General features: G+C 32.5%; 1 protein-coding gene across 1 annotated transcript; it reads right to left on the reverse strand.

Moving 5' to 3' along the window:
- Positions 1-12,482: 12,482 nt before the first annotated feature.
- Positions 12,483-13,439, reverse strand: LOC107360140 (zinc transporter ZIP1-like). The gene has a single exon (XM_089269335.1). The coding sequence runs from the start codon at positions 13,437-13,439 to the stop codon at positions 12,483-12,485; it is 957 nt and encodes a 318-aa protein (XP_089125461.1).
- Between the last annotated feature and the right edge of the window lie 5,742 nt (positions 13,440-19,181).

The following is a 19,181-nucleotide window of genomic DNA, read 5'->3' on the forward strand; positions in this document are numbered from 1 at the left end:
ACTGGTTTGCTTTTGTGGACTCACCAGCGATATTCAAACCATATTAAACTCACTTCGCCATCTCTCTTCATTCATCTTCAGATCCTCCTTTAGTTTCATCTTTCTTTCCTCCTCCTTCTTATCATCTTGGTATAAAAGTCAGGGCAGTGAACTCCACCAACCTTACGATTATTTGCCGCATTTTTTGCCCTATTCTAGATCCTCTCTTTACCTCTTCTTACGGTGAGATGATTTTTCGTGGGGCTCATTTAATTCCCTCTCTTCTCTCTCTCTTTCTCTCTCTGCCTCTATCCTTAACCATCTCCATCATCATCATCTTCATCATCAACGTAATAATCTGATATTTTTTCCTTTTCAACTTCTCAGCTTTTCTTGCTTAGGTGAAGAGTATTACTTTGTTATTATCATTCCAATTAAGCTGAAATTGCAATTTCATTAATGTAGCTTGCTGGCCAAAAACTGATTCCTGAAACAATTTAATCAACACATTTTACAGAAAATTTCATCTACAATTTAATCAATTTGCTCAGATAGTGTTACAATCAATTTTAAGAAGCGCCACATTAGACATTTATTAGCTTCCGTGGACGATTAGTGAAGTGAAAATAAATTAATATTGCTCAGTGTCGCCTCTTATCATGATTACTCTTGATTTTTTTCAAGATTGCATGATTATTAATAATTTACAGTTACTTTTTTGTCAATTTACATGCCTTCCAATTGTTTTCAATAGACAAGCTGTTCAATTGTTGAAGATTGGTAAAAAAGTAATCAATCCTCAAAAAATCAAAAGTTATGATTAAAAATGAAATTCAGGGGAATTGAATCCTGTACATAATCGCCATTTTTCACCATTGAACACTTTTTGTCCTGTTTGTGAATTTGAGGCGAGCAGATACAAATGGCTAAAAATGAAACAAAATATAATCGCTATTAATTGTTAGAAATGTTATTTAGTCTACATGTAATGTTTAATTTTAATAAACCTCATAATTAATTGGATATTTTTAATTTTTGCCTAATTTCTCAAGTTCATTCCAATCCCTTTGCTCAGCTAAAATATTGATTTTGAGCAACCAAAATCTTCTATCGGGAACTTTGAAGTCTTTTTTCAAACCTTCAGCCAATTTATGCTCCTTATCGTATAATAATTTAGCCATAGTTTCTTGTAATGATAGGCCAACAAAAGGATGCTTGAATTTTTCTTTCAATTTAATTTGATTCTATTAATACATTTGAACTTGAGGCAACTGCAGTCGCAAATTTAATTTCACTGAGAACAATAAATTCATTTCAAAATACTCAAATTCGTAATCAAAAAAATCATCTTCAGAATCCGAAATCAAAAAGCTGAAATTAGTTTTTGTTAAATTATTAATGTTCATTTTGGAATACTTTAGGAACACGTTAAAAATTTGATTCGAGCTGAGACTTGTTACTTTGAGGACTGTAGGGCATAATTGATTTCATTATTTTGATTAAATCGTTTCTCAATCTTTGGCAAAATTAGCTTCAAAACATCAAATATACATTAAGATTTCAAACTGATAGGATTTTTGAAATTAACAAGGGAATTATAATTTTAACTAATGCTTCCAAATAAAGAAGTGATAGCAGAAACTGAGACTTTCGAGTTAAGAATAGGTAATTCGGAGGTTTGTAGGAACATAAACTGATCCCATTAGTACTTTTAAAAAGTTTCTTCGATTCACAGTTTTCGAGGAAATCGATGTCAAAGTTTAACTTTCGATCGACTTTTGTGTGGCTATTCAAACAGATTTTTTGATGAAACTTATTTTATTGATGTTACTTCTGATGGCCAACCAGAAAATGCACTTGTTAAGAGAAATAAAGTTTTAAGTTTCCTTAAAACAGATCAAGTTCGATTTTCATTCAAACCGACCGCATTCTGTGACCATAAGAGTTAGAGAGCTAAAACTTGTTATAAGTCGATAAAATTGTTGGTAGACTTCATGGATCGAATACTTTTTTCAATTTATCAATAGTTCTCTTCATTTTGGCCATTGGCCTTAAAACTTTCTGCCTCAATATTTCGAGAATGGCATCACACACAATCATGATTCTTTGTCCAAACATTAGATCCGATTATGGGCTGTAATATATTGCAATATGAAAATATTCAAAATCCTACCAAAAAAGTTATAGCATTGTCTAACTTATGTTGTTAGATTTGCTTCTGCATTTAAAAGTAAATGTTACGCAAACACAAATCTATGATGTGTTAGAAGTATATTCATTATTAAATTAATTAGCTCAGATTTTCTTGATATTTAGCTATATAAAGTTATAGCCCATAATGAAATTTAATGTTCAATCAAAGAATGACGATTGTATATGATGTCACTCTCGAAATATTGAGGCTCAAAGTTTTAAGGCCAATGGCCAAAATCAAGAGAACTGGTGATAAGTTGATCAAAGTTTTCGGTTATGGATATGTACCAACAATTTTTATCGACTGATAACAAATTTCAGCTCTCTAACTCTTATGGTCACAGAATGCGGAAGGTTTCAATGAAAATCGAACTTGATCTAATGTACAAAAGCAGAAAATGTTATTATTCAAAAGAAGACCATTTTCTGGTTTGCCATCAAAAGATACGCCAGTAAAATAAGTATCATGGAAAAATCTGCTTCCATAGCTGAATAAAAGACGATTGAAGTTCAAACTTTAACCTCCATTTTCTTTAAAACTGTCCATCTAACGAATTATTAAATAGTACCAATGGTCTCGGTTTCTAGGTCCCTACAAACCCGACAAGTCTCAACTCTTTACTCAAATGTTTGAGTCTTTGGCAGTACTTTTTGCATCTTCTCTGAAAGTTTAACCAGAAAATTGGTTTATTTACCAAGATATGGGTTGAGATGAGTTTATTTTGTTGCATAAGTTGTTTATGTTACATTTACAGCTCAAAAATAATGATTCTAATGCACAAATGGATGGTTATTGAGCTAAATTGAATGATTAATAAGTAAAGTATCGCATTGGTGAAAGAATGATGACTGTAGATGGTGCGATTCTCGAAATATTGAGGGTCAAAATTTTACGGTTGCTGGCCAAAATCTAGAAAACTGTTGATAAATTGAAAAAAATATTCAATCTATGAAGTGTACCAACAATTTTCATGGACAAATACTAAGTTTCCGCTCTCTAACTCCTGTGGTCATAGAATGCGGAAGGTTTCAATGAAAATCGAACTTGATCTGTTTTAAGGAAACTTATGACTTTATTTCTCCAGAAAAATGCATTTTCTGGTTGGCCATCAGAATTAACTTCAATAAAATAAGTTTAATCAAAAAATCTGTTTGCATTATTACACAAAAGTCGATCGAAATCCAAATTTTGACTTCGATTTCCTCGAAAACTGTGGATCGGAGAAACTTTTTAAAAGCACTAATCTACTCAGTTTATGTTCCTACAAACCCACAAAATCCCTATTCTTAACTCGAAAGTCAATTTTACGGCTCAAGCCCCCTTTCAATTTCATCGAGTGTTACAATGCAATAATATTAATTATCAAAGAGGTTCACTCAAACAGCAAATCTGTTCTTCTTAGTTGTTCAGAAACAAAATAGAGGAATCAGTTTTGAATGTTCTATGAAATCTTTCTCTTAATTGAGTGTGATTCTCACCCATTGTTGAATATTTTCCCTTTTAGGTTGAACCAGATTCTTTCTATTGATCGTATTCGCTGCAAATTGTAAGACCAGAAAGATTTAACTCTTTTTAACCATTTTAGTGCCAAGTTTAGTCATTATTCTGGCAGTTTTTTTGGCTTTGTCATTATTAAATTTCTGATCTCCTAAGATGATCTTTCGTTGCTAAGATCTATTGCCAATTAATGGTCTAATTTCAATTCAACGACTTTACTTTTAATTATTCAATAGCATAGCATGTCATCGGCTATTTTCAATAGTTGTGCGATTGATTTTATTGGCGATTAAAGTGTCTAATGATCAATTTTTTTGAATAATCGGTAAAATTACGTATTTTATTTCTAATTAGGGAACTTATTGATTGCCATTGACACTTGTAAACACTGAAGACAATAAAAAACTAAATAACTTATTGATTTGGAAATTTTCAATTTCAACTTAATACTCGGGTTTTACTAGTTGTCGACTAGTTGTAGACTGTTGTCGAGTACTTACTACTAACTGTTACTCGAGTTTGACATAAAACGACAGAGAAAAGTATCACATAAAATACAATATTTCAATATTATTAAGTGATTTTCAGAAGAAGAAGAAGTGAGGAAAAGCCAGAGCATTTGATATGTTTTATGAGCTTTCGTTAGTTTAGATTCTCATTTTTATGCAAATTAAAAAGTCTATACAAGATTTAAAATTTGTAATGAAACCACTGTCAAAGCTAACGGCAATGTTGAGAGTGAATAAAATTCTGATTGCGTCTATACCGGGATTAATCAGATCCCTGATTGATCGTTTAATCAGATTTCGTTCAAGTGATGCTGATGATGCCGAAGCAATCAGCAAGATAAAAAAACTCGAATCATTTTGCATTTCATTCAATATTTTACCGAATGGGTTGTCCCAAGATCCAAGAGTAACCCCATCAAAATGGACAACAGTAAAATCCATCCTCTACTACACCCTAATGACTGTTCATATCATTCATTTGGCACTTTTGAGTGTTTTCGATCTGCCTGATCAATGGCTTCTTGTTCTTGGTGACTTTTTCTATGGTCAGAAGAATCGTCGATATTTTTGGTGCATATGGTTGAATGCTTCCATTGTTGGTGAAATTTGTAGGTATTATTGGATATTTTTGATTAAAAATGGTCATTTCGGAACTTTTAAATTGTACAGTTTAATATATGAGAGAGGATTCAAAAGTGAAGTTTTATCCATGAATGAAAGTCATTGCCGAAAGTTTCGTTTTGTTGCTAGCAATTTAGCAAATGCGTGGTTTTGGCTTGTTTATTGTATTGCGATTACTTTTGCACCAATCTTGATCTTTATTGTTCATTCAGCAAATCAACTGCCGCAAACATCCATTCAGTTCATCTACAATAGCTTTTGGATTCTCGTCAATTACCTAGGAATTTTTTCTACTTGCTGCAACCTGGCTCTGACTGCTGCTCTAGTAACCGTTCATTTTTCTTACTTTTACTTTAAAGCTGCTCATGTCACCGGGACTGCAGAAGGTCTCGCGACTAGAAGAGGACACATGAATAAGGCTGACTATATGCTTCATTATAAAGCTACTGTTAGTGAGATTATCCAATATCAGAATGAAACTGAACTAATTAATGTAAACATAAGAAACTGGCTCATATTTCCGTACATCGGACTTTCGGCTGCTGCAGATTTCGGAGTCTACATTGCAATCTTTGTTCACATTGATCCATTTATGGACTTTTTTGTTGTAATTGTTGCTAGCATTGGCGTTGTAATCATCGGAGCTTGTTCATACATCAATGGAGTTATATTAACGATGGTATAAAAGGATTTCTGTTTTGTTTTCTCGATCTTTTAATTTGATTCAATTCCCTTTTAGATGAGCTCTTATTGTAAAAACTTGAGGAAGGCGACTAGATGTTTGCAGTTGAGTGAAAGAGCTTTTATAAAGGTAATACAATGTATTAAAATTATTCACTTCTCCATAAAAAGACGGATAATTGAATTAACTCTTGTTTTTGCAGGGAACTGATTTACAAGATCGACTATCAAGGACTGATATAGCGTTTACTATCGGTGAACTTTTGAATATGACTCCTCGAGTCTTTGTAATTGTGAGTATTAACTGATTATTGGTTTTACATTATTAGTTTAACTGGTCTTTTTCCTTTTCACTTTCAGTATCTAATTGAAAATATTTGTCTAATTATGATGTTCAAAGTAAACTTCAAATAAATTAATAAAAATTGTTCAACAACCTTGACATTGTTACACTAATCAACTCCAAATGTACTGAAAATTATATTAAGTCTAATGGAGGAATCCCTTACAGAATCCTCTTGGACGTGATGACGAGTTGAACTGAAGGTCCTGAAGGTGTTTGTTTATCAAAGTATGTGGCGGAAAAAATGGCCAAATGGATACAGGTCAATGTTAGGCTAGAAGCTTTTTGAAACAGTTCAAAACCAATGGCAAACACAACTACGAATTTGTGCAAACAGATACAGGTTCACTCGCACAGCAAATCTGATCTTGTTAACTGTTTATTGTTAGTTGTTCAGAAACAATCTTGCAAAATAGAGGAATCAGTTTTGAATGTTCTGTGAAATCTTTCTCTTAATTGAGTGTGATTCCCATCCATTGTTCAATATTTTCCCTTTTAGGTTGAACCAGTTTCTTTCTATTGATCGTATTCGCTGCAAATTGTAAGACCAGAAAGATTTAACTCTTTTTAACCATTTTAGTGCCAAGTGCAGTCATCATTCTAAGAGTTTATTTGGCTTTGTCATTATTATAGTTTCTGATCTCCTAAGATGATCTTTAGCTGCTAAGATCTATTACCAATTAATGGTCTAATTTCAATTTAACGACTTTACTTTTAATTATTCAATAGCATAGCATGTCATCGGCCATTTTCAATAGTTGTGCGATTAATTTTATTGGCGATTAAAGTGTCTAATGATAAATTGTTTTGAGTAATCGGTAAAATTACGCTTTACATTTATAATCAATGAACTTATTGATTGTCATTGAAACTTTTAAAATGTGAAGACAATAATAACTAAATAATTTATTGATTTGGAAATTTTCAATCTTAATATTTCATTGTTGTTGACATGAAAGCACAGAGTATCACATTTTGAAATTCAATATTTCAATATTATTAAGTGATTTTCAAATTCCGTGAAGAAAAGCAGAGCATTTGATATGTTTAATGAGCTTTCGTTAATTTAGATTCTCATTTTTATGCAAACCAAAAAGTCTATACAATAATAACAACAATAAAAGTTTCTAAAATGATGCCACTGGTAAAGCCAACGGCTATGATAAAAGTGAATAAGCTTCTAACTGCGTCTTTCCCGAGATTTATTGTCCGTTTTATTGGATTTCATTCAAGTGATGTTGACGATGCCGAAGCAATCAGCAAGATGAAAAAACTCGAATCAGTATGCATTTCATTCAATATTTTACCGAATGGCTTCTCCCAAGACCAGAACGTAACTCCATCAAAATGGACTACAACAAAATCCATCCTCTACTCCAGCATAATGACTGTTCATATCATTCATTTGGCATTGTTGAGTGTCTTCGATCTTCCCAATGAATGGCTTCTTGTTCTTGGTGACTTTTTCTATGGTCAGAAAAATGGTCGATATTTTTGGTTTGCTTGGATGTATGCTTCCATTGTTGGTGAAACTTTAAGACATTATTGGATATATTTGATGAAAAACGGGCATTTCACAACTTTTAAATTGTACAGTTTAATATATGAGAAAGGATTCAAAAGTCAACTTGTATCCTTCAATACATTTTACTGCCAAAAGTTTCGTTTTGCTGTCAGTAATTTAGCAAATGCGTGGCTTTGGCTTGTTTATTTTATTGTGATTACTTTTGGACCAATCTTAATCTTCTTTGTTAATTCAACGAATCAACTACCTCAAACATCCATTCAGTTCATCTACAATAGCTTTTGGATTCTCGTCAGTTACTTAGGAATTGTTTTTACTTTATGCAACATGGCTCTGACTGCTTCTGTAGTAACCTTTCATTGCTCTTACTTTTACTTGAAAGCTGCTCATGTAGCCCGGACCGCAGAGGAACTTGCGACTGAAAGAAAGCTTTTGAATAAACGCGACTATATGTTTCATTATAAAGCTACTGTTAATGAGATCATCCAATATCAGAATGAAGTTGAACAAATAAATTTAAAAATAAGAAACTGGATCATAATTGGGTACATTGGACTTTCGGCTGCTGCAGATTTAGGGATGTACATTGCAATCTTTGTTCACATTGATCAATTTATGGACATTTTCATTATGATTGTTGCGAGTACTGGCGTTGTAGCTGTCGGAGTTTGTTCATACATCAACGGAGTTATATTAACGATGGTATAAAATTGATTTCTGTTCTGTTGTCTCGGTCTTTTAATTTGATTCAATTTACCTTTTAGATGAGCTCTTATTGTAAAAACCTAAGGAAGGCGACTAGATATTTACAGTTGAGTGCAAGAGCTTCTATAAAGGTAATATTATTATAAAATGTTTCATATTCCCATAAAAAGACAGATAATTGAATTAACTCTTGTTTTTGCAGGGAAATGATTTGCAAGATCGACTCTCAAGGACTGATATAGCGTTTACTGTCGGTGAAATTCTGGATATGACTCCTCGAGTCTTTGTGATTGTGAGTATCAACTGATTGGTTGCATTGGTTTATATTAATAGTTTAATGGTCTTTTTCCTTTTTACTTCCAGTTTCTAATTGAAAATATTTGTCTAATTATGATGTTCAAAGTAAACTTGCAATAAATTAATAAAAATTGTTTAACAATCTTGACACTGTCGCATTAATTAACTCCAAATGTACTGAAAAATTATAATAATAAATCATAAGGAGGAATCCCTTACAGAATCCTCTTGGACGTGATTTTTAATGACGAGTTGAACTGAAGGTCCTGAAGGTGTTTATTTAGCAGAGTATGAAGTATGGGCTGCTACTTTTTCTGGTTACATAGGTAAAGATTGATTGTTACCAAATAAGACGAGTCAAAAGGCTTTTTTCAAACCCTCCGTCAATTTATGCTGGTTATCGTATAAAAATTTAGCCATAGTTTCTTGTAATAACAGGCCTTTTCTTCCAATTCAATCTGATTCTCCATTAATTTCAGCTAGAGGCAACTGCAATCGCAAATTCAATTTCACTGAGCACAATGCATTCTATCAAAAATGCTCAAATTGTCAATTGAGAAGTCATCTTGAGAATACAAAATCCAAGGCTGGAGTCTTTAGCTTTTGTTAAATCAATAATATTCACTTTGGGGTGTAAAATCATTCTTAGAGAATTTTAAGCCGAAGTAAAAGTTGATATCGGCTGCTGAGTTGATGATGCCGACTTTAGGGAATAATTGATTGGTTTATTGAATTATTTTTCTGTTGGACAATCTTTGTCAAAACTGGGTTCAAAACATCAAATATAAATTAAGATTTCAAACTGATAGGATTTTTGAAATTAACAAGGCAATTATAATTTAACTAATGCTTTCAAATAATCAAGTGGTAGCAGAAATTGTACATTTCGAGTTAAGAATAGGTAATTTGGAAGTTTGTAGGAACATAAACTGACCCCATTAGTTCTTTTAAAAAGTTAATCCGACCAACAGTTTTCGAGGAAAGCGATATCAAAGTTTAAACAGACCAGAAGCTGTTGTGTTGCAACCAGAATTTTTTTGAGAAACTTATTGATGGTCAACCAGCAAATGCACTTGTTTCAGAAGTTTTCAGTTTCTTTTAGAACAGATCAGTTCGATTTTCATTCAAATCTCCCCATTCTGTGACTAGAATGATTAGAGAGCTGAAATTTGTTATTAGTCGATAAAAATTGTTGGTGAACTTCATGGATTGACCAGAACAGTCTAGACAAGTGCAACCAGAAAATTGGTTTATTTACCAAGAAATGGGTGAGATGAGTTAGTTTGTTGAATAAGTTGCTGCTCGTGCATTTAGAGCTCAAAAATCATGACACAAATCTGATAATAGATAGTTATTGAGCTGAATTGAATTATCAATAAGCAAAGGATTGGATTGGTGAAAGAATGATGCCACTCTCGAAATATCGAGGCAGAAAGTTTTAAGGCCAATGGCCAAAATGAAGAGAACTATTGATAAATTGAAAAAAGTATTCAATCCATGAAGTGTATCAACAATTTTTATCGACTAACAACAAGTTTCAGCTCTCTAATCCTTTTAGTCACAGAATGCGCAAGGTTTCAATGAAAATCGAACTTGATCTACAGAAACTCGATTCTTTCAATTGATCGTATTCGCTGCAAATTGTAAGACCAGAAAGATTCAACTCTTTTCAACCATTTTGGTGCCAAATTTAGTCATTATTCTAATAGTTTTTTTGGCTATATCATTATTATAGCTTCTGATCTCCTCAGATGAACTTTCGCTGCTAAGATCTATTACGAATTAATGATCTGATTTCAATTTAACGACTTCACTTTGAATTAGTCTTGCATTATTCAATAGCATAGCATGTGAGCAACCATTTTCAATCACAATCATTGTGCGACTAATTTGATGAGCGATTGAATGAAATGTCTAATGATCAAGTGTTCTGAGTAATCGGTAAAATAGCGCATTTTATTTATTATATAATCAATGAACTTAATGATTACCATTGACATTTTTAGACAGTTAAGAAAATGCAAGACAATTAAACTTATTGATTTATAAATCTTCAAATTTAATATTTTATTGAATCACTTGAGTTTATGAATACATTATTAGTTAAATGACAGAAAAAAGTATCGCTTTTTTAAATTCAATATTTGCATATTCGTAAGTGATTTTCAAATGGCGTAAAGGAAAACTGATAATGCAAACATTTGATCTGTGTAATGAGATTTATTAAACAGTAATTTAAAGTATCATTTTGGTGAAAACCAAAAACTCTTAACAAGTTTAAATATTTAAATTGAAGCAGGGCCTAAGCAAATGGCTATGTTAGGAAATTTGATTGCGTTCATACCAAGATTGATTGTCCGTTTAATAGGGTTTTATTCGAGTGATGTTAATGATGCCGAAGCAATCAGCAAGATAAAAAAACTCGAATCATTTTGCATGTCATTTAATATTTTACCAAATGGCTTCTCCCAAGATCCAGAAGTAACCCCATCAAAATGGACTACAACAAAATCCATCTTCTACTACAGCCTAATGAGTACTTATATCATTCGTTTGGCATTGTTGAGTGTCTTTGATCTGCCAGATGAATGGCTTTTTGTTCTTGGTGACTTTTTCTATGGACAGAAAAATGGTCGATATTTTTGGTTTATATGGCTAAATGCTTCCATTGTTGGTGAAATTTTAAGACATTATTGGATATTTTTGTTTAAAAATGGTCATTTTACAACTTGGAAATTGTACAGTTTAATATATGAGAGAGGATTCAAAAGTCAACTTTTATCCTTTAATGAATTTTACTGCCAAAAGTTTCGTTTTGTTGCCAGCAATTTAGCGAATGCGTGGCTTTGGGTTGTTTATTGTATTGCGATTAGTTTTGGACCAATCTTAATTTTCGTTGTTAGTTCAACAAATCAACTGCCGCAAACATCCATTCAGTTCATTTACAATAGCTTTTGGATCTTCGTCAATTACATAGGAATTGTTACTACTTTATACAACACGATATTGCCTGGTACTGTAATCACAATTCATTTATCTTACTTTTACTTTAAAGCTGCTCATGTAGCCCAGACTGCAGAGAGTCTTGCGACTAGAAGAGGGCACCTGAATAAGGCTGTCTATATGTTTCATTATAAAGCTACTGTTAGTAAGATTATCCAGTATCAGAATGAAATTGAACAGCTTAACGGAAACATAAGAAACTGGCTCATATTTTTGTACTTCGGAATTTCGGCTGCTTCAGATTTTGGGATGTACATTGCAATCTTTGTTCACATTGATCGATATTTGGACCTTTTCCTTGTGTATGTTACTAGCGTTGCCGTTGCAGCCATCGCGGCTTGTTCATACACCAATGGAGTTATATTAACGATGGTATAAAAGGATTTCTGTTTTGTTTTTTCGGTCTTTTAATTTGATCCAATTTACACTTTTAGATGAGCTCTTATTGTAAAAACCTAAGGAAGGCAAACAGAGGCTTGCAGTTGAGTGCAAGGGTTTTTATAAAGGTAATATTAAAATGATTCATCTCTCCATTAAAAGACGGATAATTGAATTAACGCTTGATTTCCAGGGCTCTGACTTACAAGATCGACTCTCAAGGACTGATATAGCGTTTACTATCGGTGAATTTTTGAATATGACTTCTGAAGTTTTTGTAATTGTGAGTATCAACTGATTATTGGTTTATAATATTAGTTTAACTAGAGATTTCATTTCTATTTCTAGTATGTAATTGAAAATATTTGCCTCATCATGATGTTCGCGGTAAACTTTCAATAAATTAATGAAAATTGTTGAACAATCTTGACATTGTCGCGTTAATTAACTCCAAATGCACTGAAAATTATATTTAGTCTAATGGAGGAATCCTTTTGGATGCCATTTTTAACGACAAGTTGAACTTCGCTCTGAATTTGTTCACTGAAGGTGTTTATAAAGTATGAAGTATGGGCTGCTACTTTTTCTGGTTATACAGGTAAAGATTGATTGTTACCAAGTCACACGAATCAATACTTTTCAAAGTATGATGATAAAATATTGAAATATCAATAATAATAGTCGAATAAAATCGATTCTCATGTTCATTTGAAACCTTCAGAAATACATTATGCTATTTGCCTTTTCAGATCAATCACCATCTCCAACAACTATGGAAATGACTGACATCAAAGTGAAACCAGCTACCAGTGTTGTTAACTGTACCAGGCCATTGATTCCAGCAGGTGGTTCGGCTCGTAGGATTTCAAGAAATACAATGTACAAAATGGCTCCAGTAGCAATGGCACTGAACAAAATGATAGTTAAACTTCCATCTTCAGCCAGACCATCTTGCTCCAATATAAGTGTCAAAAGGATTCCAAAGGGTGATGTAGCGGAAAAAATGGCCAAATGGATGCAGGTCAACGTTAGGCTAGCTGTTTTCTGAAACAGTTCAAAACCAATGGCAAACACAACTACGAATTTATGCAAACATATTGCAAAAAAGACGGTCCAAATAGATGTTGTAGTAGACTGTAAACCAATAGCGACTCCATCAAAAATGGAATGGGTGAAAAAGGCAATGACAATGATTAAACCTTTAAAAAATCGAGTTCGATAACTTAAAATCTGCACATTAGCACCAGAATCTTCGTTTTCATTGTCTAAATTGCTTTCATTTTGCTGCTGATGAGATGTACTCTTCTCAATGGCCATAACAACTGACGTATCAATCAAGTAGGTTATAAAAAGTCCAATGCAGACACATATTTCGACCCAAGGTACTTTGTCTTTTTTCTCATCATCACCAAGTAGACCATTGTTTTCCGATGATCCATTGTTTTTCCTCGACATGTAAGATTCATAGTTTTCTGTAATTTCTGGAATCATGTGAACGAAACAAGTTGCCAATAAGACACCTCCACCGAAGACTAATAGTAAGTGCAATATTTTTGCGTGTTTGGACGATAAATCTTGATCTGGAAGGAGCAAAGTTCCTCTTTTTTTCTGCCACAAATTGAATACGAAAACTGGTCCATAGCCAATGAGCATAGTAAGTCCAAAAAGAAGTACCATAACAAAGATTCGAACTCCTAACAAAGTCATTTTATTTCAGTTCTTCTTTAAAGATGTGCTTCACTTTGGGAAAAAGCAAAATTAAATTGTCAAAATTTCAGCAACTAACAGAGGAAACAAAGTTAAAAAAATGGTTTCAAAATTTAAACATTTCCAGTAAAATCAGAGAATCGGCTTCAAATAATTAATACCTCACTGATTATTGATATGACATCAAAGTGACAAATTTAAACACGAGCTCGGTTTCACAATATTTCGTTGATTGGGTGATGATTTCATCTGATTTTGATTGTTGATATACATGTACTGCTACAATAACACCTGAAAGCATCATGAAGATAAAATCGTAATCAATGGTAGTTGATCAAGTTCCTTTACAGGGAAAAGTAAACTTTGAGCTTAAAACAATTACCTGAATAACTTGCCATTAGATATCGTCTAAAATTGTTATATGATAATAGAGGTAACTCTGATTTGTAACTTAATATTAATAGGTAACTGACAATATCAATTGATGCAACCATCTACCTTACTGGTTTGGATTAAAATTATGCAATACTTGAATGATGAATTAATGATTAATGAATTTCACTTCAAAAAGAAATTCACAGAAAATCTGTAACCGATTTTCTGTTTTTGAAGATTGTTCTGAACATTTAACAATTTGTTTCTGAATCAGGGAGCCCCACGAGTTGTGTCTTTTTATATTGTTGTTTAGTAATTCATTTTTATATTGTATAATGTTGAACTTTGAGACGTCTGAGTGTCTCGGACTGTGCCGGCATATTTTCAGCTTCTGGTCTGTTTAAACGTTGACATCGATTTCCTCGAAATCTGAGAATTGGAGAAACTTTTTAAAAGCACTAATGGATTCAGTTTATGTTTCTACAAACCCACAAAATCCCTATTCTTAACTCGAAAGTCAATTTTACGGCTCAACCCCTTTCAGTTTCATCGAGTCTTACAATGCAATAATAGTCATAACCAAAAAGTTTCACTCAAACAGCAAATCTATTCTTGTTAGTCGTTCAGAAACAATCTTGCAACATAGAGAAATCAGTTTTGAATGTTCTGTGAAATCTTCCTCTTAATTGAGTGCAATTCCCATCCATTGTTCAATATTTTCACTTTTAGGTTGAACCAGAATCTTTCAATTGATCGTATTGCTGCAAATTGTAAGACCAGAAAGATTCAACTCTTTTTAACCATTTTAGTGCCAAGTTCAGTCATCATTCTAATAGTTTTTTTGGCTTTGTCATTATTATAGTTTCTGATCTCCTCAGATAATCTGTCGCTAAGATCTATTACCAATTAATGGTCTAATTTCAATTTAACGACTTTACTTTTAATTATTCAATAGCATAGCATGTCATCGGCCATTTTCAATAGTTGTGCGATTATTTTGATCGGCGGTTAAAATGTCTAATGATCAATTGTACTGAGTAATGGGTAAGATTACGCAATTGATTTCTAACTAATTAATGAACTTATTGATTGCCATTGACACTTTTAAACAGTGAAGACAATGAAACTAAATAACTTATTGATTTGGAAATCTTCAAACTTAATATTTCATCCTTATAACTCGAGTTTGACATAAAACGGCAGAGAAAAGTATCACATTTTGAAATTCAATATTTCAATATTTTTAAGTGATTTTTAACTGCTGTGAAGGAAAGCAGAGCATTTGATATGTTTAATGAGCTTTCGTTAATTTAAAATCTCATGTTTATGAAAACCAAAAAGTCTTTACAAGTTTACAAATCTAAAATGAAGCCACTATCGGCCATTTTGAGAGTGAATAAAATTCTAACTGCGTATTTACCGAGATTGATTATCCGTGTTATTGGATTTCGTTCAAGTGATGTTAATGATGCCGAAGCAATCAGCAAGATAAAAAAACCAAAAAGTCTATACAAGTTTTAGAATCTAAATTGAAGCTGCTGTCAAAGCTATCGAACATGCTAAGAGTGAATAAAATTCTAACTGCGTCTTTACCGAGATTGATTTTCCGTGTGATTGGATTTCGTTCAAGTGATGTTGATGATTCCGAAGCAATCAGCAAGATAAAAAAACTCGAATCATTTTGCATGTCATTTAATATTTTACCAAATGGCTTCTCACAAGATCCAAGAGTAACACCGTCAAAATGGTCTACAGCAAAATCCATCCTCTACTTCAGCCTAATGACTGTTCATATCATTCATTTGGCACTGTTGAGTATCTTCGATCTGCCTGATCAATGGCTTCTTGTTCTTGGTGACTTTTTCTATGGTCAGAAAAATGGTCGATATTTTTGGTTTATTTGGCTCAATATCTCCATTGTTGGTGAAATTTTAAGGCATTATTGGATATTTTTGTTTAAAAATGGTCATTTTGAAACTTACAAATTGTACAGTTTTATATATGAGAAAGGATTCAAAAGTGAACTTTTATCCATGAATCAATGTTTTTGCCAAAAGTTTCGCTTTGTTGCCATCAATTTAGCGAATGCGTGGCTTTGGATTGTTTATTGTATTGCGATTACTTTTGGACCAATCTTAATCTTCGTTGTTAATTCTTCGAATCAACTACCTCAAACATCCATTCAGTTCATCTACAATAGCTTTTGGATTTTGGTCAATTACCTAGGAATAGTTTCTACTTTATACAACACGATATTACCCGGTGCTCTAGTAACAATTCATTTGTCTTACTTTTACTTCAAAGCTGCCCATGTCACCCAGACGGCAGAGGGTCTTGCGACTGAAAGAAGGCTTTTGAATAAGGTTGACTATCTGCATCATTATAATGCTACTGTTAGTGAGATCATCCAATATCAAAATGAAATTGAACAACTAAATGTAAACATAAGAAACTGGCTCATATTTCTGTACATCGGACTTTCGGCTGCTGCAGATTTTGGGATGTTCATTGCAATCTTTGTTCACATTGATCGATTTATGGACCTTTTCGTTGTAATTGTTACAAGCCTTGGCGTTGTAGCCATCGGAGCTTGTTCTTACACCAATGGAGTTATATTAACGATGGTATAAAAGAATTTCTGTTTTGGTTTCTCGGTCTTTTAATCTGATTCAATTGCATTTTATTAATAGATGAGCTCTTATTGTAAAAACCTGAGGAAGGCGACTAGATATTTACAGTTGAGTGCAAGAGCTTGTATAAAGGTAATATTATTATAAAATGTTTCATATTTCCATAAAAAGACGGATAATTGAATCAACTCTGTATTTCCAGGGAACTGACTTACAAGATCGACTATCAAGGACTGATATAGCGTTTACTATCGGTGAACTTCTGGATATGACTCCTCGAGTCTTTGTAATTGTGAGTATCAACTGATTGGTTGCATTGGTTTATATTATTAGTTTAACTGGAATTTTTCATTTCTACTTCCAGTATTTAATTGAAAATATTTGTCTAATTATGATGTTCAAAATAAACTTTAAATAAATTGATAAAAATTGTTCAACAACCTTGACACTGTCGCATTAATTAACTCAAAATGTACTCAAAATTATATTAAGTCTAATGCAGGAATCCCTTATAAAATCTTGACACTGTCTCATTTATTAACTCTGAACGCATCGATTTTTATATCTAAATATTATATTATCATCATTATGTTCAAAGTAAATTTCAAATAAATTGATAAAATTATTTAACAATCTTGACATTGTCACATTAATTAACTCCGAGCGCACTGAAAATTATACTAATTAATCGTAAGTCAAATGGAGGAATCCCTACAGAATCCTCTTGGACGTGATTTTTGATGAAGAGTTGAACTTCGCTCTGAAGGTCCTGAATGTGTTTATTTATCAAAGTATGAAGTATGGGATGCTACTTTTTCTGGTTAAATCAGACGAATCAATACTTTAAATCAATAATACTTTTCAAAGTATGATAATTGAATATCAATAATAATAGTCGAATTAATTCAGCGATTGTCATGTTTATTTGAAAACTTCAAAAATGTATTGTGCTATTTGCCTTTTTAGATCAATCTCCATCTCTAACAACTATCGAATGACCGACCAAATCGGGTTCAGAACATAAATTAAGATTTTGAAATTAAAATCGCAATTAAGGTTCCCACTAAAGCTTTCAAATAAAGAGTATCAAAACTGTGCCTTTGTAAGTTAAGAATAGGAACTTTGTGGGTTTGCAGGAACATAAACTGAGTTCATTAGACCTTCTAACAAGTTTCTCCGAACAACAGTTTCGAGTAAATTGATGTCAAAGCTGAAATTTCGATTTGAGGTAATCATGCAAACATATTTTTTGATGAAACTTAATTTAAGGATGTAACTTACGATGGCCAACCAGAAAATGCAATCATTTTGAGGAATAAAGTTTTTTATTTCTTGTAGAACAGATTAGTTCGATTTTCATTCAAACCTTTCTCATTCTGTGACCATAAGAGTTAGAGAGCTGAAACTTTGTATTCCTAGATAAAAACTGTTAGTGTACTTCATGGATTGAATAGTAGCCCATAATGCAATTTAATGTTTAATCAAAGAATGATGATTATATATGATGCTATTCGCGAAATATTGAGGCTCAAAGTTTTAAACCCAATTGCCAAAAATTGCGAGAAATGGTGATAAATTGAAAAAAGTGTTCGATCATGAATGTGTACCAACAATTTTTACCGAAGCATAATAGGTTTCAGTTCTCTCACTCTTACAATCACAAAATGCGACTTGTTTAATTGAAATTTGGACTTGAATCGTTGTACAGAAATAGAAAATTTTATTTCTCGAAATAAGACTCTTTTCTAATTGACCATCAATAAATACATAATTAAAATAAGTCCCATGAAAAAACCTGCTTCCATAGCTCAACAAAAGACCATTGAAGTTCAAACTTTAACCTCCATTTTCTCGAAAACTGTCCATCCAACGAATTATTTAATAGCACCAATGATCTCAGTTTCTATGTCCCTACAAACCCACCAAGTCTTGACACTTTACTCAAATATTCAAGTCTTTTGCAACACTTTTAGTATTTCATTTGGAAGTTTAACCAGAAAAATGGTTTATTCACCAAGATATGGGTTGAGATGAGTTTATTCTGTTGAATAAGTTGTTTATTATACATTTACTGCCCAGAAATCATGATTCGAATTCGCTAATGAAAATTTATTGTATTGCATTAGATTATTAATTAGTTAAGAATTGTATTAGTGAAGAAACGGTGCGTGTATGTGCGACCATTCTCGAAATATTGAGGCTCGAGCTTTCCGGTTAATGGCCAAAAACAAGAGAACTAACGATAAATTTAAACTATTATAGTATTCAATTCATTATGTGAGCCAACAATTTTTATGGACAAATAATAAGTTTCAACTCTCTAATTATCATGGTCACAGAATAGGGAAGGATTGAATTAAGATCGAACTTGATCTAATGTACAAAAACAGAAAATGTTATGGCTCAAAATAAGTGCATTTTCTGGTTGGCCATCAGAAGTAACATCCATATGTCAAGTTTCAATAAAAAATCTGTTTGCATTATTACACAAAAGTGGATCGAAATTTAAACGTTGACATCGATTTCCTCGAAAACTGTGGGTCGGAGAAACTTTTTAAAAGCACTTGTCTTCTCAGTTTATGTTCCTACAAGTCCACAAAGTCCCTATTCTTAACTCTTTATTTTTATGCACAATCAATTTCAATTTTATTGAACATTACAATGCAATAATAGTCATTACCAAAAAGGTTCGCTTAAACAGCAAATCTTTGCTTCTTATTTGTTCAGAAACAATCTT

Source organism: Tetranychus urticae, chromosome 3 (genome assembly GCF_039701765.1).
Source record: "Tetranychus urticae isolate SD_2017Ah chromosome 3, NJAU_TeUrti_SD_1.0, whole genome shotgun sequence".
Taxonomy (NCBI): Eukaryota; Metazoa; Arthropoda; class Arachnida; order Trombidiformes; family Tetranychidae; genus Tetranychus; species Tetranychus urticae.

Bases quoted from the DNA above. Each gene is read 5' to 3' on its own strand.
- LOC107360140 (XM_089269335.1), bottom strand. From the start codon at position 13,439: ATGACTTTGTTAGGAGTTCGAATCTTTGTTATGGTACTTCTTTTTGGA.